The 25,265-nt window shown below is 39.9% G+C and overlaps 3 protein-coding genes across 7 annotated transcripts; all 3 read left to right on the forward strand.

Annotated features, from left to right (window-relative positions):
- Positions 1-360: 360 nt before the first annotated feature.
- Positions 361-5,420, forward strand: chrna1 (cholinergic receptor, nicotinic, alpha 1 (muscle)). Its single transcript, XM_056750379.1, has 9 exons — positions 361-494; positions 2,633-2,775; positions 2,888-2,932; positions 3,231-3,340; positions 3,421-3,616; positions 3,703-3,940; positions 4,047-4,270; positions 4,356-4,595; positions 4,671-5,420. Exons 1-9 carry the CDS (start codon positions 446-448, stop codon positions 4,797-4,799), a joined length of 1,374 nt encoding a protein of 457 aa, XP_056606357.1. The 5' UTR covers positions 361-445; the 3' UTR covers positions 4,800-5,420.
- Positions 5,421-6,419: 999 nt separating this feature from the next.
- Positions 6,420-16,879, forward strand: wipf1b (WAS/WASL interacting protein family, member 1b). 2 transcript variants are annotated; one of them, XM_056751374.1, is made up of 9 exons: positions 6,519-6,552; positions 11,248-11,344; positions 12,980-13,065; positions 13,150-13,279; positions 13,706-13,819; positions 13,905-14,636; positions 14,765-14,974; positions 15,125-15,238; positions 15,407-16,879. In XM_056751374.1, exons 3-9 carry the CDS (start codon positions 13,015-13,017, stop codon positions 15,457-15,459), a joined length of 1,404 nt encoding a protein of 467 aa, XP_056607352.1. In that variant the 5' UTR covers positions 6,519-6,552; positions 11,248-11,344; positions 12,980-13,014; the 3' UTR covers positions 15,460-16,879. The 2 variants fall into 2 exon arrangements, with proteins under 2 accessions (XP_056607350.1, XP_056607352.1); XM_056751372.1 differs by lacking the exon at positions 11,248-11,344 and having other exon boundaries at positions 6,420-6,552.
- Positions 16,880-17,126: 247 nt separating this feature from the next.
- On the forward strand, positions 17,127-24,658 carry gpr155b (G protein-coupled receptor 155b). 4 transcript variants are annotated; one of them, XM_056751566.1, is made up of 17 exons: positions 17,127-17,278; positions 18,021-18,485; positions 18,576-18,754; positions 18,832-19,052; positions 19,130-19,298; positions 19,365-19,520; positions 19,822-19,905; positions 20,219-20,339; positions 20,476-20,560; positions 20,748-20,838; positions 20,922-21,114; positions 21,191-21,262; positions 21,353-21,456; positions 22,955-23,050; positions 23,118-23,182; positions 23,278-23,415; positions 23,909-24,658. In XM_056751566.1, the coding sequence occupies exons 2-17, from the start codon at positions 18,068-18,070 to the stop codon at positions 23,955-23,957; spliced, it is 2,241 nt and encodes a 746-aa protein (XP_056607544.1). In that variant the 5' UTR covers positions 17,127-17,278; positions 18,021-18,067; the 3' UTR covers positions 23,958-24,658. The 4 variants fall into 4 exon arrangements, with proteins under 4 accessions (XP_056607544.1, XP_056607540.1, XP_056607542.1 ...); XM_056751562.1 differs by having other exon boundaries at positions 21,191-21,456; XM_056751564.1 differs by having other exon boundaries at positions 17,145-17,278; positions 18,025-18,485; positions 21,191-21,456.
- Positions 24,659-25,265: the final 607 nt, after the last annotated feature.

Genomic DNA, 25,265 nt, shown 5'->3' on the forward strand with positions numbered 1-25,265 from the left:
GCCCAGGTATTTTCTTAAGAAACCTTTGTTTGTGCAAAAATAATTTTGCCACCAGGATAAGAAAGTTTTCTGTAGATTCTAAAGATTTGTTCTGGTTTTCAAAAAAGCAAATAATATCCTTAACGTGTAAATAACAGTCCAAATTAACTTAAGAAAAACAATAGAAACTCAACTCTTTCCAGAAAAGTGATGAAACATGAGAAAAATAAATGAAATAAATATCCTCACTTTATTTTGACAGAAGGTGCATATATCAGATAAATAACAAAACTTCGTAACAATATCATTTCAAGGATTCTCAGACGGTTCTGTTGTGTTGGACGGCGGTGACGTCACACGCAGGATCCACATACACACACGCGCTCGCGCAGCTTCAGCAGGGGTCAGTGTATCTGTGTTTACTCTTCATTGGACTGCACGGACTTCTCAAATTCATAACCTGGAGATGAATAACTATATACTGATTATTATAATTGTTTCACTGTCTCTGTTGGGTGAGTACTCACGTCTTTCTCTTAGAATTGGCTAAAAATAACATTCGTTCAGCAAAAAAATTGACCCAAAACTTTTGAGGGAAAATGTTCATTTCAGAAATTGACGAACGATGCAATTGATGTCATATTGCTTTTTAATAAGTTAAATTCTAAAGGATATTCTTTTTAATTAGGATTTTCTAGGGTAGACTACTGAATGTGTTATGCGCACTATATGTCCGGTTTGATTGACAGGTGCAGGTGTGCTGTCTGTCGCTTTCATTCAAGTGGTTTGTGACTGATATAACTGCTGCATTGGTCAGTGGCCAATAATCTGCCTATAGCAAACTATGTTTTAAGTAATATAAATAATGTTGGACCATATGTGCATCTCTATGGTTATAGCAATAGCCTGAGCAGTTGTCTGTATGTTTTCTGTATTTGGTTTGAGCTGAATACATTCAATTGAGTTAAGAAAAGTTGATTCCGCTTAGTTCAAGTGTTGATGTGCAAAATTTGTAAAATTTAAAACCAGAGAACCAAGAAGTCAATATTCAGATCAATTCAGTTTTTATTTAATAGTGTGAAGAAAAATATATATATTATTAATGTTAATTAAATCTTATATAATACTACCATACTAATTGTTGACCTATACTTAAACCTGAAGGTGTATATTTACATTTTACAGGTTGCTTTAAAAACAAAATAATGATCTTGCAAAAGTTTATTTCAGTGCAAAACTAAAATTGTATTTAATAAAAGGTATTAAATTGATGACTTTGAATAAGGAAGAGAGACATGAAGATGCTCAATTAAAAAACTAGAAATCATTTCTACACATTCTACACAACGGCTTAACCTGAAGATGATGAAATATTAACAGACAGTTGAAACCAAAGCTGTAAAATGTGTAAAGGCACTTTAAATAATCAATTAACTTTACTCTAAAGCTGCTTTGAAACTGTTTTGTTTAAAGCGCTTGACATTCAACCTGGAAGAATCTTGTGGAAATGAAATCGCATGATAAATATTGGCAGATATAGTCTCAAAATGCCTCTTTGTATATTTCTGTGACATGACAAAAGAATTTATGCCAGCTCTGAATAAAAACAGACAACAGCAAAATACCTTCTACATGTTTCACAAATATAAGAGAAATAAAATATCAAGATAAAACTATATTTCTGGCTTGATCATTTGTATGCAGACTTTTTGAGTTACTTTATGTTTTAACAATATTTATATTGTTTTGTTTAGAAGAGGGAGATCACGTGTCACAAACTCCAGTCTTTGGGACTGTGTTTGTCCTTGTGCATTTGTGTGTGTGTGCACAAGTGTCAGATGCAGTTGTTTGTGTCCATCAACGTTAACCCCCTGTGTGCGTGTGTGTGTGTTTGTGTCTGTGTGGGTGTGTGTGGGTACGTGGGACTCGTTTCACTGTGGGGACCATAATTGAGGTCCACATAGGCAAAAATGCATATAAATCGATCAGAACAATATTTTTTTAAAATCTTAAAGTGCAAAAAGTTTTCTATGATCTCTAGGTTTAGGGGTAAAATATAAAATATACAGTTTGTACAGTAGAAAAATCTTTACGCCTATGGACTGTTCCCACAGAGATAATAAACCAGCCGTCTGGGTTTGTGTGTGTTAGTACAGTTAGAACGGTGTATGTGTGTGTATGAATAAGTATGTCAAAATAATTGAATCAAGTGTATGTAAGTACAGATCAAGGATATTTTACAGTATTCTTTATGTATTAAGTTTACTACTATTAATGTGCTAACAGTATACTGGGAAGTGTCCTACAGTATTACAAACGTACTTGGCCCTATTTTAGTTGTATACTTGTTTAGGTGTAACAGTAGTAAACTTTAATGTGATGTTTATCAGTGATAGCTTTCCAGTGGCTCAGTGTTAGAGCATGATGTCAAGGTCATGGGTTCAAACCCAGACACAGCACATACTCAGAAACAAATATATATTACAATGAAAGTCACTTTGGATAAAAGCATCCGCCAAATGCATAAATGCAAATATATGTACACAACTAGTTTACAACTATATTTGAGTGAACTTAAAGGTGTACTGATAGTTACAAGATCAATACTTGTCTATTACAAAGATATCAGTGTGTGTGTGTGTGTGTGTTTCAGGACCAGGCCTGTGCTCAGAGGATGAGTCCAGATTAGTACGTGCTTTGTTCACTGGATATAACAAGGTTGTACGTCCTGTCAGCCATTTTAAGGATCCGGTAGTGGTTACTGTGGGACTACAACTCATTCAACTTATCAGCGTGGTAAATCTCTCTCTCTCTCTCTCTCTCTCTCTCTCTCTCTCGTTACACATTTAAATCCTACTCCATTCTTTCTCTATTTCCTCCTTTTAATATCATCTTTTTGTATCAACAGGATGAAGTGAATCAGATCGTCAGCAGTAATGTTCGGTTGAAGCAGGTGTGGTTTTCTGTCTCAGAATAAGACCTTGATCTAAATGTTTACTGTGGACATGTCATCCTGATCGGTGGTTCTTGATTTCAGTTCCGGAGAAGCACAGCGCTGCACATTTTAGATGTCTTACTTTTTAACTAAACCTGATTCAAAACCTCAGCACATAGGCCGAGAGCCCAAAGAACACATGAGACATTTAAAAGGTGCAGCGCCGGGGTCTCCCAAGACCCCAATTTGGGAAGCACTTATTTCTATGCTGTCAAGAATCATGTTGGCGTGTGTTTTGTCTCTTTCTCATATTCAGCAATGGAAGGATGTGAATCTGCTGTGGAATCCTGATGATTATGGTGGCATCAAAAAGATCAGGATTCCGTCCACTGACATCTGGAAACCTGATTTAGTTCTTTACAACAAGTATGTCAGTCTGCATGGGTTAAGAAGTGAAACATGCGTGAATCTTACATGACATCATCTGTACGTGTGTGTGTTTACAGCGCTGACGGAGACTTCGCCATCGTCCACGAGACAAAGGTCTTGTTAGAGCACACAGGTATTATAACGTGGACTCCTCCGGCCATCTTCAAGAGCTACTGTGAGATCGTCGTTCTTCACTTCCCTTTCGACCTGCAGAACTGCAGCATGAAACTTGGAACGTGGACGTATGACGGCAACCTGGTCATCATCAACCCGGTAACCATGACGACGTGACTATTTTACACGTCAAAGTGTGTTTTGAAGCGGGTGTACTACGCTGACCCGTGTGTTTGCGTCTGCAGGACAGTGACAGGCCAGATCTCAGTAACTTCATGGAGAGTGGAGAATGGGTGATGAAGGATTACAAGAGCTGGAAACACTGGGTGTATTACGCCTGCTGTCCGGATACGCCCTACCTGGACATCACCTATCACTTCCTCCTGCTCCGCCTCCCGCTTTACTTCATCGTGAACGTCATCATCCCCTGCATGCTGTTCTCATTCCTCACCGGCCTCGTGTTCTATCTGCCAACAGACTCAGGTTACTGGATGTGTCTTAGTACAAACATACTGCATGCCGCCAGGCAAATATTTCGTGCATCACAGCGATGATTTGGCTCTTTTTAAGGTGTTGTGTGTTTGTATAGGTGAGAAGATGACCCTCAGCATCTCCGTCCTGCTTTCGCTCACCGTGTTCTTGCTGGTTATTGTGGAGTTGATCCCGTCCACGTCCAGCGCTGTTCCACTCATTGGCAAATACATGCTCTTCACCATGATCTTCGTCATTGCTTCCATCATCATCACCGTGATTGTCATCAACACACATCACCGCTCGCCCAGCACACACACAATGCCCGCTTGGGTCCGCAAGGTATAGCTGACGTGATATATGTGACAGATATAACCAGCAGCATTAAAGACTGTGACATAATTGTCAACTCTCCTCTTCCCGACAGGTCTTCATAGACACCATTCCGAACCTGATGTTCTTCTCCACCATGAAGCGTCCATCACAGGAACGGCAGGACAAGAATTTCTTTCCTCCCGATTTCGACATCTCGGACATTTCGGGCAAACCCACGCCAGCGTCTGTCACTTACCATTCTCCCTTAACTAAGAATCCAGACGTACGCAGTGCCATCGAGGGGGTCAAATACATCGCGGACACCATGAAAAGCGACGAGGAGTCCAACAACGTGAGCCATTTGCATTTCTTGTGGTTTACGTATAAGCTTGTTCCTCTTTAAGTCTCTTTCTTCTGTGTTTTATAGGCCGCAGAGGAATGGAAGTTTGTGGCCATGGTGTTGGATCATATCCTTCTGTGCGTGTTCATGGCTGTGTGTATCATCGGCACGTTGGGTGTGTTCGCCGGGCGGCTGATCGAGCTCAGTATGCTGTAAGAGTTGAAGGGCCGGATGAAGACTGAGCTGAAACACCAGATGTTCATGGAACAGAGAGCTTAGTCAACGACTGGAACATTTCCCAACGAGCCCTGCTTTCATACTGTATTTCTGTATTAGTGAAACCTCCCCCCGTTTCGACAGTACACGGTGTGCATATTATGATTTCATTTTTTTATGCTAAAATAGTCTCTCCTGTCCAAGCGTAATATGCAGAGACATCAATAAGTAAAGAAGAGTAAACACTGTGGCTTTGTGTCAAAACATTAGGTTAAATTTGGGGTGGGTCTATCTTAGGGGCTGTTTTAAACACTATTCTTTTTTTTAAAAACACTGAAATATTTATCTCAGAAACATTTAAATGTGTGGCATTACTTAGTTATGTTATTTAGGGTTAGTTGACTTGATTTGTAAGAATATTTCCCAGTGTTCTGGCTGTCATGCAGACCATTGGTGGTTTTTGTCTGTTTTACATTGCTGGTGATCTTTATGCTTGAATGTCCTGAAACGTTGTTTATAACATGAATAAAATAAACATAAATGTTTGTGTTCAATGTTCTGGTTTTCATGACAGTTTTGTGTTCTTGTAATCAAACATTAAACAACAAATACTTAACTATACATTTAATGTTTTAAGACTTTTTTATGAGTAAGCATTGGCCAACATATCCTTATAAGTGCATTATTGGTCACGCAATGCATAAGAAACTGCAATGCATGTTTAAGCTCTCTCTCATTATGAGGACTTTGCATATACATAATGACTTATACACTATACAACTTTATGAAAAAATCTAATAGAAAGATTCATAAGTTCACATGAAGAAAAGAACACACACTTCTCCAGAATCAGCAGTGGAACTGTGTATACATAATGAAGCACGTACGCCTGCGCACAAACACACACACACACACACACACACACACACACACACACACACACACACAGACACACACACATACACACACACACACACACACACACAGACACACACACACACTTCTCTAGAATCAGCAGTGGAACTGTATATACATAATGAATCACGTACGCCTGCACAAACACACACACACACACACACACACAGACACACACACACACACACACTTCTCTAGAATCAGCAGTGGAACTGTGTGAGTTTTCAGTCCATGATGTGAATCTGTTTCAATCTGATTAACTTCTCTGTCACAGGCACTGTACAGACATCAACAGATGCCTCTCTCTCTCTCTCTCTCTCTCTCTCACACACACACACACACACACATCTGGAAACATTGCATCACACACTAATGTCCCGGATAAAGGGAACAAGGACGGTTGTCGGCAGAGGAAGAAAAACTCTGGTAAAGAACAAATAAGGAGATATGCATCCTGCAGAGAACAAATATTAAGCTTCACTTCCCTCATGTAATGAGATAGGATACAGTCTGCGCTCGTGCACTGTTAAAGCAATAAAACTTATAATCACAGTAAATGTGATGGGCGGTCACTGAGTATGTGACGGTATGTAGGAGTGGCCCACAGCTCGTGCGACTTCACCGCGCGCTGCGCAAGCCGATCGGCGTATGAAATCCAAGTATCGCGATAACTCAAAAAGATGTACTTTCCAATCGGTTTCGCGATACTTTGATGTCATACGCCGACCAGTCTGCGCAGCTCAGCGTTCAGTGGAAAACGCCTGATGTTTGACGGTGATGATCAGTGTTGTGTTCAGCTCCGCTCTGCAGCGCGCGGAGAAAAACACGCACAGCACCGGTAAGTCTCTCAAAAATTAACGAAACGATTTTATTATGATCTGCATCCGAGCTTAAGATCACTTTGTCTGTCTGTGTTGTTACCTTTTACATTCACGAAGTCATCGGGTTTCCTCCAGTAAAGTTGGCAACTTTTGGGAAGCAGAGTCTCGCGCTTACTGGGGTTGCAGCTCGTGCGCGTGCATGTGGCATGGCATATGTCTGTTTTACTTTTAAATGTGTTCGACTTTTATTCTCGCTGGTGTTACGGACGCAGACCATTGTTAAACTGTTTTGTGTGATTCTGTGGGCCGGCGGTGACGTCATGCAGTGATACGCAGGGTTCGAGTCTCAAAGGCGGATTGTTGCTGTAGGAGAGATGCATGTGTTTCTAATCGAAAGGCCAGTGAGGGCCAATTCAAGTCAAATAATGCCTTCATTCATTTTTCTTTAAACTTCCTTTATATTCTTTTGCTGTGTATTGAAGACTTCAGTACTTTGTGTTTTGTTACACATTGTTTGATGTGTTTTGTTGTTTTTCTCATTGAATGATGAGAAGTTTGTGTGTTCACTAATGACTTTTCTAAACAAACAAGTGGGGACAAATTACAACTACATTAAGGTTTCACCCTTGCGTTAAACCGCTTTATAAATATACAAATATACTTTTAACCTCGACTTTCCTGCTGAAAAAACAATACATGACCATTATACGACAATCAAGTGTTTTTCATTAAAACCAGTACAATATTCCTTTATAATGCGTTTTTGATCTTAATGCTTTTCTGTTGGTTCCCATCCGCCAGTTAACACCCCACCAGTAACACCCAACAAAACAACAGCAGACCGTTGCAATACAACTCCCATTATAACCAATCAATCCAGTAAAATATCTGTACTGGTTTTTGTTGTTATATTTTCAGCAGTGTTCTGTGATTTTCTTTGCTTTTTTATCATGTGGGTTTATGCAACACTATTAACCAACTGTGGATGTAAAACCGCAGTGAAGTGAAGCCATTGCCATGTTTATAGTCCTGCAGTTGTCAGTGATATCGTGAATAGAAACAAGTCATTTGAGCTTCATACAAAACAAGTTCTGCATTTACTTCCTCTTTGTGCAGTGCAGTCATAACTTCTACTTCTCTGTTGTTTGCTTTAAAGTTCTCCTTGAGCAACGATGCAGAGACATTCAGAAGTCATGTGATCTGAGGTCATCCGTTTGAGTAAAGCCAGAGGTGTCAGTGTTATGCTGAGTTTCAAAGAGGAAGTGGACAATAAAGTGATGGAAAGACAGAACGAGCCACATTTATAGCTATAATGGTTTAACGTTATGCTGGCAAAGCATTTTTTGCGCTTGAGATGTGATATAAGCAAAGACAATAAACATTGCAAAGAGCAAATGACAGAAATTCTATTCATCATGAGACTTTGTAATAACGTTACTCATGGTGTTTTGTGGGTTTCTGTTTCCTGTCTGATTCTGCACATTGCAGGTTTTTCGGTTGAAGGTCTCCACCCATTTCTATTATACAATATGCTTGAATTTAAGTTCTGTTAAAAAGTGTTAAATATATTGAGTTTAGGGTTGAAAGATCTCATGGCATGTCTGAGGAGCACAGGGTTTTTCCTGTGTTGAATGGTTTGACCCTCTTTGAAAATGGCCGATGACCTTTAGTTAACATGACACGTGTGAACTATGATTTGTAAGTGTGATTTGTTAGTAGAATGACATTCTTATACAAATACAGTCAAATGAGCTCATCTCAAACGAGCCAATAGTCAAAATGTTTAATTTTATTATTGCTTTCACACAATCATTTTAGATAAAACGTCATGTTATCATTTTATCGTACATGGGACTCAACATGGCGAAGTTCCAAATTAAGATTTTGAGTTGACGTTAACAACACTGGTCCTGAAGCACTCTCTGTTTTTTTTCCATTAATGACTTATAAGGTAAAAACTTCTCGATTAGACTAAGGGCCAGATTTACTAACTTGCAGCAGCGCAAACTCTTTTTTTGCCGTAAAAACCTACTGTATGTTTTTACTTAAGACAAATAAGTGCTAACACGGCGTGTTTTTGCAGCTAACCTTATCGCATATGCATTTGTAGGAGTTTCCTCTTCAGATGCAAACTTAATGGGAGGAAAGTATTTAAAGGTGCAGTTTGTAAAAAAAACGGCGCTAGCGGGAGCTCGATCAAAACAACAACAATGGTGTAGCTTGATGACGCAGTGAATTAGAGGTCGACCGATGTGCGTTTTTCAGGCCGAGACCGATACCGATTATTTCCATGTGAATTAGACAGATAGCCGATATTTTGAACCGATATGTTTATTGTGTTAAAACGTAAATTGATATAGAATTAAGAACACTGGCTCTGAAACATTTGAAAGATTTTTAATTCTGACTGAGAAATCTTAATCATAACACTTATATTAATAATAACAAAAGAAAGAAGGGAGCACCCAGCAGAATTCTGTGAACATTTTGTAAACAACAAGCAACACAGTAAAAAAACAACAAGGAACAAATGAAAAAATTAATTGAATGGAATACATTTTATTTATGGAAAAAAATATGTTCTGATGACTTAAAAATTGCATACAATACTAGAACTATTCAATTAATCATTTTGCTCATCGTTGGATTAACTTGCACAATTTGAATTTATATAATATGTGTAAATAATTTAATTGCCTTCATAGCTTTATTTTGTATGTTGTTGAAAAGGCCGCAAATGTTTTCATGAAGCTATTACATTAAAAGCATATTTTAGACACACTTAGCTAGTACATTAGCCTATTCCTTGAGTGTATTGTCGGCAAAACGGGCATTTAATCACACCCATGTGTGTCTCTGAACAATTATGTGTATAAATAAGTTGCGAAAAATAACTCGATCTAACATTTGTCGCGAGCAGCTTGAGATTGCGGAGTCTGTGTGTGTGTATGTGTGCGCGTGCATGAGAGCGCTCTGACTGAAGACCGACGATTCAAGTTCTTTATGCTTTAAAATGGCTTGTAATTTTGAAATGGCGTAACTTAAAATGACGTGCAAAACCCCAGCTCGATCAATTACAAGAAACGCGTGTGCAGTGTGCTGCTCGCTTGCAGAGCAAAATCATTGTTATACTATGGATGTGAATTATATCTACATGATAATAATGCGTAAATCCTGCGGAACCTGCAGGAAACCCACAAAGCTGTTCTGAAATTCAGGCACTAATTAAATTGAAGTATTTTGCATCTTCAGTGTAGTGGATTGAGATTTATTTCAACGTATGTGCTGCCTTACCTCAGAGAGCATGAACCCGAAGCAACGCTTTCGGTGTGAGAGTGAAAAACACTTTCTGTTCCGCAGCCTCCCGCGTTGATTGGCCGGACTCGTGACTTAGTCCCAACAAATCAGAGGGGCAGTGGGCGGGCATTACTCTAGGCAACAAACTAGAGTGACGTGTTCCGACTGCTCTCACTAAATCCTTGGCTGCATCAGAGCCAAATAGCGCGTTTCAAAATTAAATGACTTTATCGGCAAATCGGATTTGAAAATGACCGATTGATTATCGATTATCGGCTAAATCTTTGATATCGACGCCGATAATCGGCCAGTTCGATAATCGGTCAACCACTCCTGTGAATGAGCGTGGAACGATGGGATCTGTTTTCTTCAACTCCACTGCTGATGGCCCTGACACTGTTGTCATGCGGTTTCTACATCAGTAGAGGCGGTAACAAAGGGGAACGTGGATATGACGTCATTGACAGGCGACTGCACAGCCCCCTCACACTGTTTACAATGGAGATTTTCTCACTATTTACAAGTAGCTGGAAACATTTGAGATATTAAAAGTATTCAGCTGAACATTATATATAACACTGGCCTATTGGTTTTTGGTCATCTTACGGCAAAAGTGTTACAAACTGCACCTTTTACGCAAAGCGATTTACTGAGGTTGCGCTCTTCATTGCACTGGTATTTGCGCCATTATTTTACAGATAATAATGGATGTTGTAAACCCTGTGCAAAGTTGCGCTGCTCTTGTCTTGGTAGATTGCGTTGATCATTATGGAAATGAGATATTACGTTTGTGTTTTTGATTGTGCACCTTGTTAGTAAATTTTTGATTTTGGTCTCCATTGTAAGTCTGGCCCTAAATTTTCTATCGGTTATATTTTGTTCTGTTGGTCATTTGCTTCTTGAAACAGGAAGTGCTTCTGGACCAGTGTTGTTTAAGTCTTGCAAAATGGTCTATGCTGATGTGCTGCGTATCTATCTATAGTGGCACATTGATAACGACAAAATCAACATTTTTTAAGTTGGGACACAGCGTCTGCAGAGGTAAATGTATTGTGACACTGGCAAACTAAAACACAGACATTACATTATCTGACTCCAAAAAGAACTTAATGTCCAGCCAAAGTGTCTGTAAGACATGATGACATTTCAGACTGTTGGATGTAGAGAGAGATTGGTGTATAGTGACCTTAACAACATCACTGTGTCCTTCTTTGCAACACCGGAATGTAAACATGGTCTCTGTTTAAGAATGTCTCAATACATCTCTGCTCTCAAACATTATTTTCTTATTTTAACATCTTTATAACAGTCAGGCCTCTGAAAGTTTATAGTATTCATCTAATAAGCATGCATTTTCACATGAGTGTAAATCATTTTTACACATCAAAACATACTATCCATTCCTTTATCAACAGAACGATTCGAGTGGATTTTAACTGGCTCTTGCAAATCTTCAAGATGAATTGTGTCATTTTTGTGGCACCAAATGAAATTCTAAAATAGGAACAAATGGTAAGCAATGGTTAAATTTTTCACCAACGGATCACAAATTGTGCATATAAACCAGGAATATGAAAACAATGATGACTAATCTCATATTTTTGATATAAATATTCAGTTATGGAAATGTAATTCATGTATGTGTTCCAGTACATAGTTTTTTTTTGGACAGCATCAGGAAGTTTGCTCTCTTCTCATTGTGTTGCATTAGTGAGGGGAACCATTGCCAAAATGACCGGATGTTTGTACCTCTCAATAAAAAACAAGAGAGAGAGAGGAAGTGAAAGAGAAAAAAGGAAAGCGAAATGACTGAAAGACGTCCAAGTTAACTTGAGAGATGTTTAAGGATGAAAGAGTAGATGGTTTTACTGGCTCATAAAGTGTGTGTGTGTGTGTGTGTGTATGGCTTTAAACTTTTTACTGTCTGTTTTGTCACCTCTGTGTTGCTGGTTGGTATGATCTCGTGTGTGTGTGTGTGTGTGTGTGTGTGTGTGTGTGAGAGAGGGAAGTGAAGAGTATATCTGCATGAGCTCTTCCTGTTTATTGTCTGATCCGGATGTCACCAGCGAGGGGTCTTCATAGAACTTGCACATAAATTATAAGAGTGCTAAGAAATTGTTTATTAGCATGAGAGGCATTATGCATGTATGCGTTTCTATTTCAGGGACATTATGGGTACAAAATAATAACATCACAATATTAATCTTAAGTGAACAGGCTTTTTAAACATACTAAATAGTTGTGTGTTTGTGTGTGTTGATAAAACTGGTCATGTCTACTTTCTCAGAATTTACCTTCGCTGAGTTCTTGGCCTTTCTCGCAATCGTATAGACCACTGTGTGAGACCATGATAGTGTGGAAGGTCATGTGGTGTGGTTTGTGTCTGTGATTTGGTGTGATTCAGGCCTGTGTTTTTTTAGATTGGTGTTACAAACCTCCAGCCCTAAACACTAAACATCACATTGAAACTCGTCCGACGGCTGTTGTGCTGCAGACATGATGTTATTATCTCTGCTTGTGTTTCTCATTCTTGCTTATTGATTTAAGACATTTCTGTCACTATTAGATGTGTGTGAGAAAACAGAGGCCAAATATTTCGCATTTTAATCTGGAGTGCAAAACATGCCTGCCTGGTTGGTTGAAAATAAGCAGATTCCTTTGTTTTTTACATTTACATTTAGTCATTTAGCAGATGCTTTTATCCAAAGGGATTTACAAAGAGTTTAAGGAGCAATAAGCGATACGTCATACAGGAGAAGAAATCCAATAGGTGCCAATACAAAGTTACTGGTTCTAACAAACCTGTTGAAAGTTTTTATTTTTTTATTCTCAATTTAGGGATTATATAAAAAAAGTCAAATTTGTTATTAAGAGCACACCATGGAAGTTTTTTGACCTGTTTTTGTAATAGAACCCAATACTGTGATAATACCTTACAGCGATTCCCCCCCAGAAATAATCATGATACTAGAAGCTGATACCTCCAAATGCCTGCTTGTGACCACCTAGCAACGCCTTAGTAACCGCTGAAATAATTGCATAGCCACATCCTCCTGTCAACTACTGCATTCATGAAGGGGAGGTTTTTGTGTAAACAAGCTTCACTTTTTTCTTTGTGAATTGTAACAATTACTTTCTGTCGGTCAGGTCTCAGTGAGAGGAGGTGAAGTCAAGGACTAAAAATGCCGGTGCCTCCTCCACCTCCCCCTCCTCCGCCCCCCACCCTTGCTCAGGTACGTGAGGGGAGGATCGCTTGTGTATTTCAGACATCAGTGTTTCGTGATTTCTGCTGAAAATGTCTCTGTGTCCACTCACAGGCCAACACGGAGAAGCCTGCCTTAAATAGAACAGAGCAACATGGCAGGAACGCTTTACTGTCAGACATCAACAAAGGAGCGAGGCTGAAGAAGACTTCGACCAATGACCGCAGCGCCCCTGTAATCGACAGTAAGAATCTGAATCGCATGACCTTTCTGAGCGGTCTCTCTGAGCTTTATTACACTGACTGGTATAGATACTGTACCTTTAAGAGGTTTATGTAAATGATTTCATTATTTCATGTAAAGGGTCCTAGGACATGTAGTGATGTCATGCACGGGTACTTGTTATGTGTGAAGCAATCTAATAATGCAGATTGCTATTTTATTTTTCGGTTATACATGAAACACCCAGGCAACCATGTTTATTTTATTTTAGCAGTGATGGATTTCATTCATGTAATGCTGGGAATAGAGAAGCATTACACGATTATCATCTGTTTAAGCCTTTAACGCTTCTGTACTAAATACTAATCTGCTTGTGTTCAATATGACAGTGGCAGTTTGGGTATCTCAGAGGATTGTGACGGCGTAAGTGCGTTGTTTGTTTTGACAGAACCTAAAGGTGGGGGGGGTGGAGGCGGTGGCGGTCCAGGAGGGGGAGGAGCCCCAGCTGGTCTAGGTGGTCTGTTCCAGGGAGGGATGCCAAAGCTGCGCTCCTCTCGAGATGGTAAAATCTCACACGTTTTCAAATGTTTTACAAAACTGTATGACACATTTAAATGAACAACATAAAAACTTCAATTTGTTCTCAGATTCTGTAAGCGTCAGGCCTCCAGTTCTGCCCCCCGGTGCTCGCAGCTCCGGTCCACGGCCTTTTGGAGGGGGATCTGCCTTTGCCCCTCGTCTACCTGTGCAGCGCAGTGAATCTTTTGACCCCCCGCGACCCCGTATGACCCCGCCCCGGCCCGAAACACCGGGAGGGCCACCTCCCCCTCTTCCCAGCGCCCCACGGCCCTTTCAGAGTAGGGGACCCTCGCTTCCGGGGGCTCCCCGTCCGGGTTCCACAGCAGCCCCTCCACCTCCTAATCCTCCGGGACGACAGCCTGCACCTCCACCCGTGCCAGGAGGATTCGGTCGCCCTCCCGCTGTCCCTTCACCCGTGGGCCACGCTGGAAGGCCCCCTCCACCCCCTGCCCCCGGTCGCGGTGACGACCGCCCTCCGCCCGTTCCTCCTGGAAATCGTTCTTTGCCCCTCACTCGGGACAGCCCACCTCTTCCACCTCCTCCGTCATCAAGTAGTAAACCGACTCCTCCTCCGGCTCCTTCTCCGGCCTCGTTGAGGGCACCTGTGAGCACCGCACCTCCGCTGCCCCCGGGTCGCCCAAGCCCATCTACTCCAGAGGAGCACATACCACGGCTTCCTGAGCGGAACCTGTCACTTGGCTCACATCCCCCCGCTCTGCCACCCGGGAGGTCAGGGCCCCTTCCTCCGCCACCTTCAGAGAGACCACCCCCATTGGGCAGGAATCCAGCGGGGCGGACAGGTACAGTTTGTTTTTTTTGATGCGGAAACACACTGATGACTTACTGATTAAAACCATTGATTAATTGTTAACACGTCTAGTAGAATTTAAAAGGATTTGTTCATTGATTTCTGCGGCTGTATCCACAGGACCCCTTCCACCTCCACCTCCTTCTGGACGTCCAGGTGGAGGAAGTTTGAGGTCATCAGCAGCTCCTCCCCCTCCAAACAGACCAGGTATGGATGCTCATCGTGGTGGCAGTAGACCGCCGCCTCCACCGGACCGACCCACATCAGGACCACTGCCCCCACCTACCCCACCCATGGGTAACGGTTACCACAATCAGGGACATCAGACAGGTATCACTTTTAATTTTGGGTGGAGAAATGATAAAACCGCTGTTGTTCCTTGCGAATGTATTGACTTAAAAAGGCAAGCATCTTAATTTACAAGCTGATCATGTAGCAGGTTCATTAAAAGACTGATGTGTGTGTTGTTATTTCTCCAAGATGACTGGGAATCTCGCTTCACGTTCCGACCCATATCGGATCTTCCACCCCCAGAACCCTACTTCCCCTCTCAGAAGACGTATCCTAGTAAAATTGTCAAGAATGAAAACCGAGGTAACCAATCAGGGCCGTGTGTTTACTGACCTTACTGGTTACTGTTGGTACTCACAGAGACAAAACTGACCCACAGCTGTCACTAACACATGCCAAGAAATATTCTGAGTAACATTCAGTCCTCTCAGCACTGTCACAGTCTTACCCGTCTGTTTGTGTGTGTTTCAGGTTCAGGAAAGAGAGAAAGAGGTGCACCCCCTCTGCCCCCTATTCCTAGGTGAAAGCAACTCAGGAATCAACCATCCTTCCCTTCTCCCATTATATCATTTACTCTGGTACTGGCTGTATTCATATTATTCCGCCAGAGTAGTTCAAATATTCAGAGTGCTTAAAAATTAATGGCAAAGACATGGTGAAGTTGCTGCCCGCTGTTCTGAAGACTTTCTATAATTTCATGTTTTCGTGTGCTGGAGAGTTTCGTGAAATGGCTCTGAGATACTACAGCTAGACGTTGCTTTATTTTCCAGTTTGTCATCGTCTATGAGAGATGTTTGTGTGTTATGTTTTACGTTTGTTGAAGGTCATTTCTAATCCACACAGAGCATGAGGTTTTGGGCAAGAGTCTTTGTCATCTTTGTAATTTGATTTTAAGGTCCTGTCATTGACAAACAAAGGCGTATCCTTTTGGGAACTTTTTGACTGAGACTCTTTGGCCCCCTACAGTCCATTTGTCATATTACACAGTATTCATTAAACATTGACATCAAAGATGAAGAGGGAATTAACTGGATGTGGAGGACAGTGTCAGGGTGAAAAAGCCATAAAAGTACCATGAAACTTAGGTGTGTATGTGGTGATCCTTTCACCAGATTTGTTGATCTATGCAGTAAATATATTTCACTCCTTTTTTGAATGAAGGATAATTTGTCTCTACAATTTCATGTAAGTGTGTTTGTTCTATATTATGTATTACATGTGTGATGACAATGTGTTTAATAAGCATTTTATGATGTATGCACTTGCTTTTTTCGTTTACATTATTATTGCTCAGTGTTAGTCGTATGACAGATGTGTGGAGCCTGTTAGAAGTGTACAGTAGTATGTTATATCCGCCTGATGTGCTTTGATATGTATTTTTACAGCTATGTTGCCTTCATTTTTAGTTTACATTGAGAGAATAAATGGCAAATGTCTTCTAATTCAAGATTTAAAGAGAATAAAGTTTGAGACTGACATTGAAATTAGTTATATAAACAGTGGCATAGCATTTATTAGAAGCATGTTAAATTAGATTAGAAAGATTTAAAAGTGATGACGAAGAAGAATGATTGTGTAACCAAAATGAAATAGAAAAATTATTTGACGATAACATATAATGAAGGATTCAAAAGTGTATGATTCTGTTTGCACAGATGCTTATTGCGGTACAGTTATTATATGTGTTATATTGTGTCGTTTAATTTGTTTATGTTTACTTTGCTTTTGTTTGTTTCAGACTGTTATGTGCCCAATATGTTAGTTGAAGTATATATGAATAGTATATCTGTATCTACACGTCGTTTTACACGTACTGTTATAAAGAGCTTATTTTCAATACTGAGACGTTAATGGCACAAAGAATGCAAAGTGGATTATGCTCTTTGTTATTTTAATGCATTTGTATTTTTTCTTTAAATAAATAAAAGCAAGGAAACATGCGAATTGTCTGTACTATTTCTAATCTATTTCCAATCTAACTACATAAATGTTATTTTAAAATCTATTTTTGTTATAAAATTGCAGATCGTATCAAGGCCGTCCACTGGCGCATTTGACCAATCATATGGGAAGGTTCCGTGTACGCTACACATTTTCACCAGTCATGACGCTCTTTGACGAGCTAAGGCGGGGTTTCTCTAGTCATTGGTAGGCTCAAGTGTCAGTCATTTATTGCTTCGAATCCCTCTCGCGGTACTCTGATGTCATACGCCGCTCAGTCTGCGCAGCTACGCATGCAAGCAAACACTTCTCAGGCACCCGGAATGAAATCATGGACGTGTTTAATGTTTTAAAAAATGATTTTCAGCTCATTTATCCATCGAGTGCGCACGTGAATACATGGTACGTCATTAACGTCTTTAATATTTCCGTTGTTTTCTGCTACATTACGTTATTACGTTAATAAAGGGCTGGTTTAGCTGAGCATTCTTGCTTATCAGAAGACATAACGTGTGTTATTTTCTTTTCCTTATTTTGAATATTATATGAACGTAAGACACTGGCGAGTTAACGTTACTCTTAATCTATGGGTCTAAGAGTTGTTGATGAAAGATTAATGGTTTGATTTAATTACACGTGTTCTGATTTAAAGGTATATAATATTTAGTAACTCATGTATTCAGTATATCTTTCTATATCTATAGTTTTCATAATTATTCTGTGCAATTTCAGTTCAATAGCAGTATAAAATATAATTGATAATTATGAATTTTACAGATTTTTTTAAATATTTTTATAGATGTATATATTATTAAAACATTTATTTGATCAATGTCCATTACAGTAATCGATTTACATTTGAAAAAATTAAGGTTTTTAAATAATGTATATATTTGATGTTTTTATATATTTATATACCATAAAAAAAAAAATATTTTTAACTGAAATGTGAATTTACAAAATATTTATAGGGTAAGTCTCACTCACAGTAACTTGTTTCAATTACAGTTTAAAAGATTTAAAAGCTGTTTCATACTTTGCAGAGTTTGGGTAAAATCAATCAAATAGAATTTATATTTATATATTTTAATAGATTTACTGTATTAAACTGAAATCTGAATTTATAACCGAATCTTGTTTTTAGACAGTTTCCTTTCATCTTGACCGTTAGATCAGCGCTCAGACATCAACATGGAGGGTCAATACGTCACCATTCACGGGCTCAACATCACCCACAGTCCCCCTGCAGCCCCTGCGATGTCCATCGGCAACCTCTTCCCGGCCCTGCTGGAATGCTTCGGCATCATCCTGTGCGGCTATGTGGCGGGTCGCTGTGACATCATCGGAGCGGGAGAGGTCAAAGGGCTGGGCAGCTTTGTGTCATGCTTTGCCCTCCCCGCCCTGCTCTTCAAAAACATGGTGCAGCTGCGCTTCGAGCACGTCGTCTGGTCGTTCCTCTGGAGCATCTTGATGGCAAAAGTGTGTGTGTTCACGCTGGTGTGTGTGCTGACACTGTTGGTGGCGAGCCCCGAGAGCAAATTCAGTAAAGCCGGACTCTTCGCCATCTTTGCCACTCAGAGCAATGACTTTGCACTTGGACATCCTATAGGTTTGCCTCTCACAAACATCTAAAGTACACATGCACACATAGAGTTTTATATACGTGGATGATGATGGATTAATCTGTATCTCCACACAGTGGATGCTCTGTACAGGAGCTCACACCCGGAGTATGTGCAGTATATTTATCTGGTGGCGCCCGTGTCTCTGATGTTGCTGAACCCCGTGGGCTTTGCTCTGTGTGAGATCCAGCGATGGAGACAAACCACCGACGGCAACTACAGCAAACTGCGTGTGATGTGCACTGTCACACTGCAGGTGTGTGTTTGCGTGTTTGTGTGTGTTATTGTGTCCGTTGGCCTCTGTCTTAATTCACCGTTTCCTTTTCTCGTCAGATTTTGAAGAACCCAATAGTCTTCATGGTGATTGTAGGAATTCTTTTCCATTTCCTCTTTGGTGGCCGCGTCCCGGTTTTGCTCGCCGAGTTTGTTGACGGACTAGCAAACTCCTTCGGAGGGGCGGCACTTTTTTATCTAGGACTGAACATGGTGGGACAGATGCGGAGGCTGACGCGCTCTGCCGGGGTTTCCCTCATCCTGCTCATCACTGCCAAACTGTGAGTGATGGAGAATAGATTGGTGAGACGTGCAGAGGCGTTTCTCTCTGTGTGATGGCGTGTCATTTTTTCTCCAGGTTAGTGATGCCGTTGATGTGTAAGGACATGGTGGAGTTACTAGATGCTGGGAATTCAAGCTTGGTGAATCATTCCAGTCTGTCTGACTACGCGTTTCTGTACGGAGTCTTTCCCACCGCTCCCAGTGTGGCCATATACGCTGCCCACTACAACATGGAGCTGGAGGTGGTGAGTGTGCGCAGATGAGTGTGCTGTATTATTTTGTGTATTATACTGAGCGTGTGTGTGTGCTAGGTGATGTCTGGGCTGGTCATCAGCACGTTTCTGTCAGCGCCCATCATGTATGTGTCGGCGTGGTTACTGACCATTCCCTGGATGGAGGCCACGTCACTGGTGAAGGAGCTGCAGGACGTGAGCTTCAACATCAGTGTCGTCAGTCTGATAGCCCTGGTGAGCGTCAACAATTGACATTGATACTAAAAACATAACACCTCATTGTGTAAGATCTTTATACACCTCTCAAGACATAGTTAGGGGTATTAAATTGCACTTCTGTCAATAGATCCTCCAAAATATTACACACTGCACCTTTAAAACCCAACATTTTTAGGAACAGTAGAGGACTTTGCCTTCACTTCAGACGTCCACGCTGGTGTGTAACTGTAAAGAATGTGCATATGAATTATAAGAGGATTTGAAATCAAAGAAACACAGAGTTACTGAATTTGGATTATCTCTGTGTGTGTTGTAGGTTTGGACTCTTGCTGTCATGCTGCTGAGTAAGAAGTTTAGGAGACCGCCACATATGTTCACCACAAATCTGTTCTTTGCACAGGTACATCATCTTCCACAAAGACACATTGTTTCACTTTGTTGCCTTTTGTTAATTTCATGCGATCGAGCGAGTAGTGCAACTGATTCATAGGTACCAGACATGAGTGATACCTCAAATCCTGTATATTGTTGTTTTGGGGACAAACAATGAAATGAGTAAAATTCAGGACATTTATTTTGAGGGAGAGTTGTGAAATTTAGAGACATTTACTGGTAAGCATCGGCACTAACCCTTACTCACGCTTTCTCTGAACTTGAAGCAAAACTGAAGTGAAAATATGAATGTAATGTGTTTCGTTTCTGACATTCTGCAGTTTCTGGCGTGTCTGTTGATGATCATGTGGAGCATTGCAGTGAGGCAGGGCAGTGAGGCAGGGCAGATTCTCATCTTCACTCTTCTCTATGGATGTCTGTACAGTACGTACATGTGGACAGGTAACACATCACCAAACACAAACATTGCCTGACTGATAAGAGTAACTGTCATTCATCAGGGGCTCTTGTCATACATTTGCGTGTCGTGACTCGTGCAGTAGAGATGTGTAGTAGTTGTGTAGATGTTGTGTTGTAGGTCTTTTGGCGTTTTCTCTCACTTTATTGAGGAGAAATGAAAACATGAAGGTGAAACCGTGGATATTCATCATGTTTGGATGGGGGTGAGTATGTGTGGGGGGATTATTCACGCATTTTGCATGAACGTTATTTCACGGTCAACCTTTTTTTACGTTTTGAAATGAATTTTGATTCTTTCAAGAATCAAATATTGAATATTTTATTTTAAGTAAATATACAGAGAAAGCGAATCATTGATCTAATTTCAAACATATTTTTAATTTCCTTTAGTGTTCCTTTCTTAATTGTGGGCGGGTTGCTGGTGGTAGGACAAAGAATGAGTGACAGCAGAGACTCCGCCTTCTTTTACGGCAGCGGGCAGGTAGGTCGCATCAAAGGCCTTTTACACTTTTAAGGTTTTTCACTTTTATCATGTTTTCAGAGACCATTATTCTTTCTCTTCAGATGATGTGTACCGTGCTGCTTCTGGGCTGCAGCATCATGTTGGCCGGTCTGTCTCTGATGGGTTTGAGTCGAGGGGTCCGGGAGGAACAGAACTATCATGTTCTCAGTCAGAACACGGTGACCAGCACAACAGATAATGGGAGACACGAGGACTCTCCTGAGCGAGAGCTGTCTCATAGCAGTCTCAACAGAGGTACAGCTGCGGGTTTTTCAGGTCTACACATCTCTAGCTCGCGTGCCTGTTTTATCTTCTCATTTGTTTTTTACAGATGTTTGTTCTAGTGAACCAATGCCTGATATGATAGCTGGACATCTGAGCGAGTCACCGGGACCTTCCGCAGGTTATGTACAGTATTTATTTAGTCATATCTTCTATGTATTATTGAGAATGGCAGCGTGTGGATTTACATGTGTGTATGTTGGTGTTTTAGGAGCTCCGCTGAGCGAGGCGTCGAGCTCTACACGCGTGCAGGAGGAGAGACAGATCGCTCGTCATGTGCTCCTCTGTCTGCTTCTCATTGTCTGCATGCTGGCGGTACGAAAGACAAACACACAATTCATTTTTCAGCAACTTATTCCTTTGAAAGACATGCAGGTTGTTTTAAGTGATCTGACCGAAGCCTGATGTGTTTTTTAAAGGAGTAGTTCACTTTAACATAAATAATGTTTCATGATGATTCACTCAACCGCATGTCGTACAAGGCGTCAGAGTGTTTATTTCTTCTGTCGAAAACAAATTGAGGCTTATGAGGAAAGCAGAGATCTTCTCCATATAATGGACTTAAACGGGGGGCTGTTGGTTTAGGTCCAAATTTCAATTTCATCGCATCTTCAAAAGCCTCCATCCGATGAATATGGGGGTTGTCTCGCGAAACCATTAGTCAATTTCTTAGAAAACGAAAAAGTATATACTTTTATATTTTTCTTAAATATATGCATATAAGTGTAAGAGTTTATTAATTCAAAATTAATATACACACTAGACAGACATATATTATGTAAACACAAACTTTTATTCTGGATGCGACCTCGAGTAATTGTTTGACAGCCATAATTTAAACATGCATGATATGCACACAAACTGACAATTTTAAACAATCATCTTGCACAAAGACATAAAAGGTTTCCTTCAACATCCAAGAACTTTTGAACGCTCTTCTTTCGTCACACTGGTAAACACTGGGTGGGAAATTCCGCTTATGTCACACGTGACCTTTCCAACGTGATTACGTAATATGTGAAGTCGTGGATGCGTTACATGGAGGCACTCAGAGGCAGTGTAAGCCCTGAATTTATGTTTAAAAATCATATTTTTTTGTTTTATTAAAAAAAAGGATTAAACGTTTAGCTAGATAACACACTTATTCAATGGCTGGTGTCGTGTAGAGCTTTTTGAGCTGAGATGAAACTGAAATTTGGACTGTTTAAATGCCCCCCCATTTAAATGCATTATATGGAGAAGAACCCTGTAAAGCTTTCCTCAAAAGCCTCAATTTGTTTTAGACAGAAGAAGTAAACACATGAAGGCTTGTACGACATTGAGTGAATTATCATGAAACTTTCATTTTAAAGTGAACTACTCCTTTACCAGGTTGAGCTATGTTATAGGGAAACAAATAAAAATACATAATAAAAGTTACATATATCATTTTAAATCATTTTCAAAAGGGAAAGTATTGCATAAACAATTTCAAATGCTACATTTTTAAGTCAGGAGTGAGGGCTTCTAGTGAGCTGTTGAAAATAAAGAAATAAAATGTTGACATTTTCGCTCGGAGAAGGAAAAAGACACCGAGTGGTTTGAGGATGAAGGTACAGTTTGTCAGGTCACAGGGTCTCATTAATGTGTGCTTTAGTTTAAAAACTCTTTTCAGTTTTACATTTACATTTTTTCATCTTGCAAACAATTTTATTCAAAGTGACTTACAGGTGAGGTAACAATTTACAACATTGAGGACAGGACCTAAACTCTGTTCCAACCATTTGATCTCTTGTTATATTTCTATTGAAATGTGTTTATTTCTGTGTTTCAGAACGTGTCCAGCTGTCTGTGGTGGTTGTTCAGTGATAATCCGGGTCGACTCTATCTGGAGCTTCAATTCTTTTGTGCTGTAGCCAATTATGGACAGGTGAGGACAGTCACACGCTTGCAACCGCAAGAGTAAATATTACAAATAACCTTTTCCTCTTCATCAGGGATTAATATCCTTTGGGATTTTTGGTTTGGATGAACATCTTATCCTTCTTCCTTTCAAAAAGAGGTGAATATTGGCACCTTTACCATGTTTAGGTTTTTATTAGAAAATTTTTGGGGCTGTGATCTCAGCCGCTATTCTAACTTTGTGTGTGTGTGTAGGCTGGCGGCTCTGTGCGGGTTGGGTCCAGATGAAAACCCAGAGTCATCTGCAGTGCAGGAGGATATTCGACTCACCCGTACACAGTTTGTGCGTTACCACAAAGATCAGTGCGTTCAGGATATCGTCCGTAACAAAGGGTGAGAGTGTTTGACACATCATGTGATCAAACATCTGATTTCTAATCACATGTTTTCAAAACATTACCCTGCTGAAAAAAACATAGAAACCATTAAAGAAGTTATAATGGTTTTAATGATTTGAAAAGGATTTGTACTGGCTTTAATGGAAACTGTAATGGTTCTACTGATGTGTGATGGATTCTTTTGGTGGGATATTAAATCCTACTGGAATAATGCCAAAAAAACACTACAAAATAATTAATAAATTAATATTTGTAATGGTTTTAATGGAAAAAGCTAATGGTTCATAATGGAATTTTAATGGAAACCATTTCTGTATTGGTTTCTGTTGGGTTTCTATGTTTTTTCAGCAGGGTATTTATGAGTCTGTTGTGTTAACCGGTGAAATATAAAGAGAAAAAGAACACACATATCTGTGTATGGTCAAATCCTTTTATTCTGTCCAGTTTCTTTCTTGCTCTCTTATCTGTTGCTTTCACTTTCTTCCTAGTGGATCTTCTGAATCTCTTACGGGACCTGCGGGCGAGTCTTTCCTTTGATTGACAGCTGTACTCGCTGTTATCCAGCCAGTCACTTGATATTGTGGGCGTGGTTAAAGATGGACGTCTTTGGCCTTGCTTTCAGAAGAATGGTGTCTTACAACACGTGACACATTTGTGTGCCCTGTAATATTACTCCAGACATGAGTGATAGGTCCCTGCTGTTGGTGATGTGACCCAACCCCTGGAATAGACTAAAAATTGAGCTGTTCTATTTTCAAAATGTTTTGTACTTGTTGAAAAAGTATGCATGGCATGCAAATGGCTCAGGATTCTCTCTTGATCTCTCTTTATCTCATACACACACATTGAAGAGCTCTTGAATGCCTTGGTGATGCAGGTACAAACACAGAAAGCCTGTTATCTATACACATTTACTACTGACTGGGATTTCAATTGTATTGTCTTGACAGTAAAGCAATGCAAGCGATGTTTACAACATTAGATACACTTGGAGAGTAGCTAAAGGGGAAATTCAGGACGATCCTGCTGGTCAAAACATCTCTGGTATTAAAACCAGGCCATTATTAAGCACTACTGACGTTCACATTAGTGTCATATTCAGCTTATTTATGTAACTCTGTGTTGCTGATGTGAATCTGTGATGTCGTTTGTTTCTGTGACTAAGTACCTCATAACCTTATTGTTTCAAGATGTGTGAAATCACTGGTAAAATTTGATTAAAGTATCTGTTTGTGCAATATTGCTTGTACAGTAAAGTTTAAAGTAATGTCATAAGATGAGGGTAAGTGGAAACTATAAATAACAATTCAGTTATGTGGATTTAACTCATCAATTGTTTCTAATATAACACAAAATTTAAGATTTCGCCCAGAACGTTTTTACAGTTTTAGGAGGGTTATTTTTTATTTATAACCGAATAGACAGTCAAAGTACAGTCATACTGCAATAATATGATAGAAAAGCATCCATGTTAAACTAATCAGTATGTAAATGAGACAGGACAGTCTTAATGGCTTCACTATTGTCGTAAAGTCTTGATATACTGTATATATTACAAAACAAAGATTTGCATTAAATGTTTTCAAAACAAGTTTTATTTATAAAGCACAATTAAAACAACAGTAGTCGACGACTGTGATCAACAGACAGACTAAAATAAACGTATTTATATAAAAAAGTAACTAATTAATAAATTTAAAAAACTTCTTGTCCTACGTGAAAAAAACTAAAAAAAATTAATCACGTTTCTTTCTTCTGCGTTCCAATTAATATCAATCAAACTGCAGCCGCTTTGTTTTGATTTAAGCCATAATAACTAGAAACATGATAACAATAAAAACATGA

The sequence above is a fragment of the Triplophysa dalaica genome, chromosome 6, assembly GCF_015846415.1.
Source record: "Triplophysa dalaica isolate WHDGS20190420 chromosome 6, ASM1584641v1, whole genome shotgun sequence".
In the NCBI taxonomy this organism is placed as follows: Eukaryota; Metazoa; Chordata; class Actinopteri; order Cypriniformes; family Nemacheilidae; genus Triplophysa; species Triplophysa dalaica.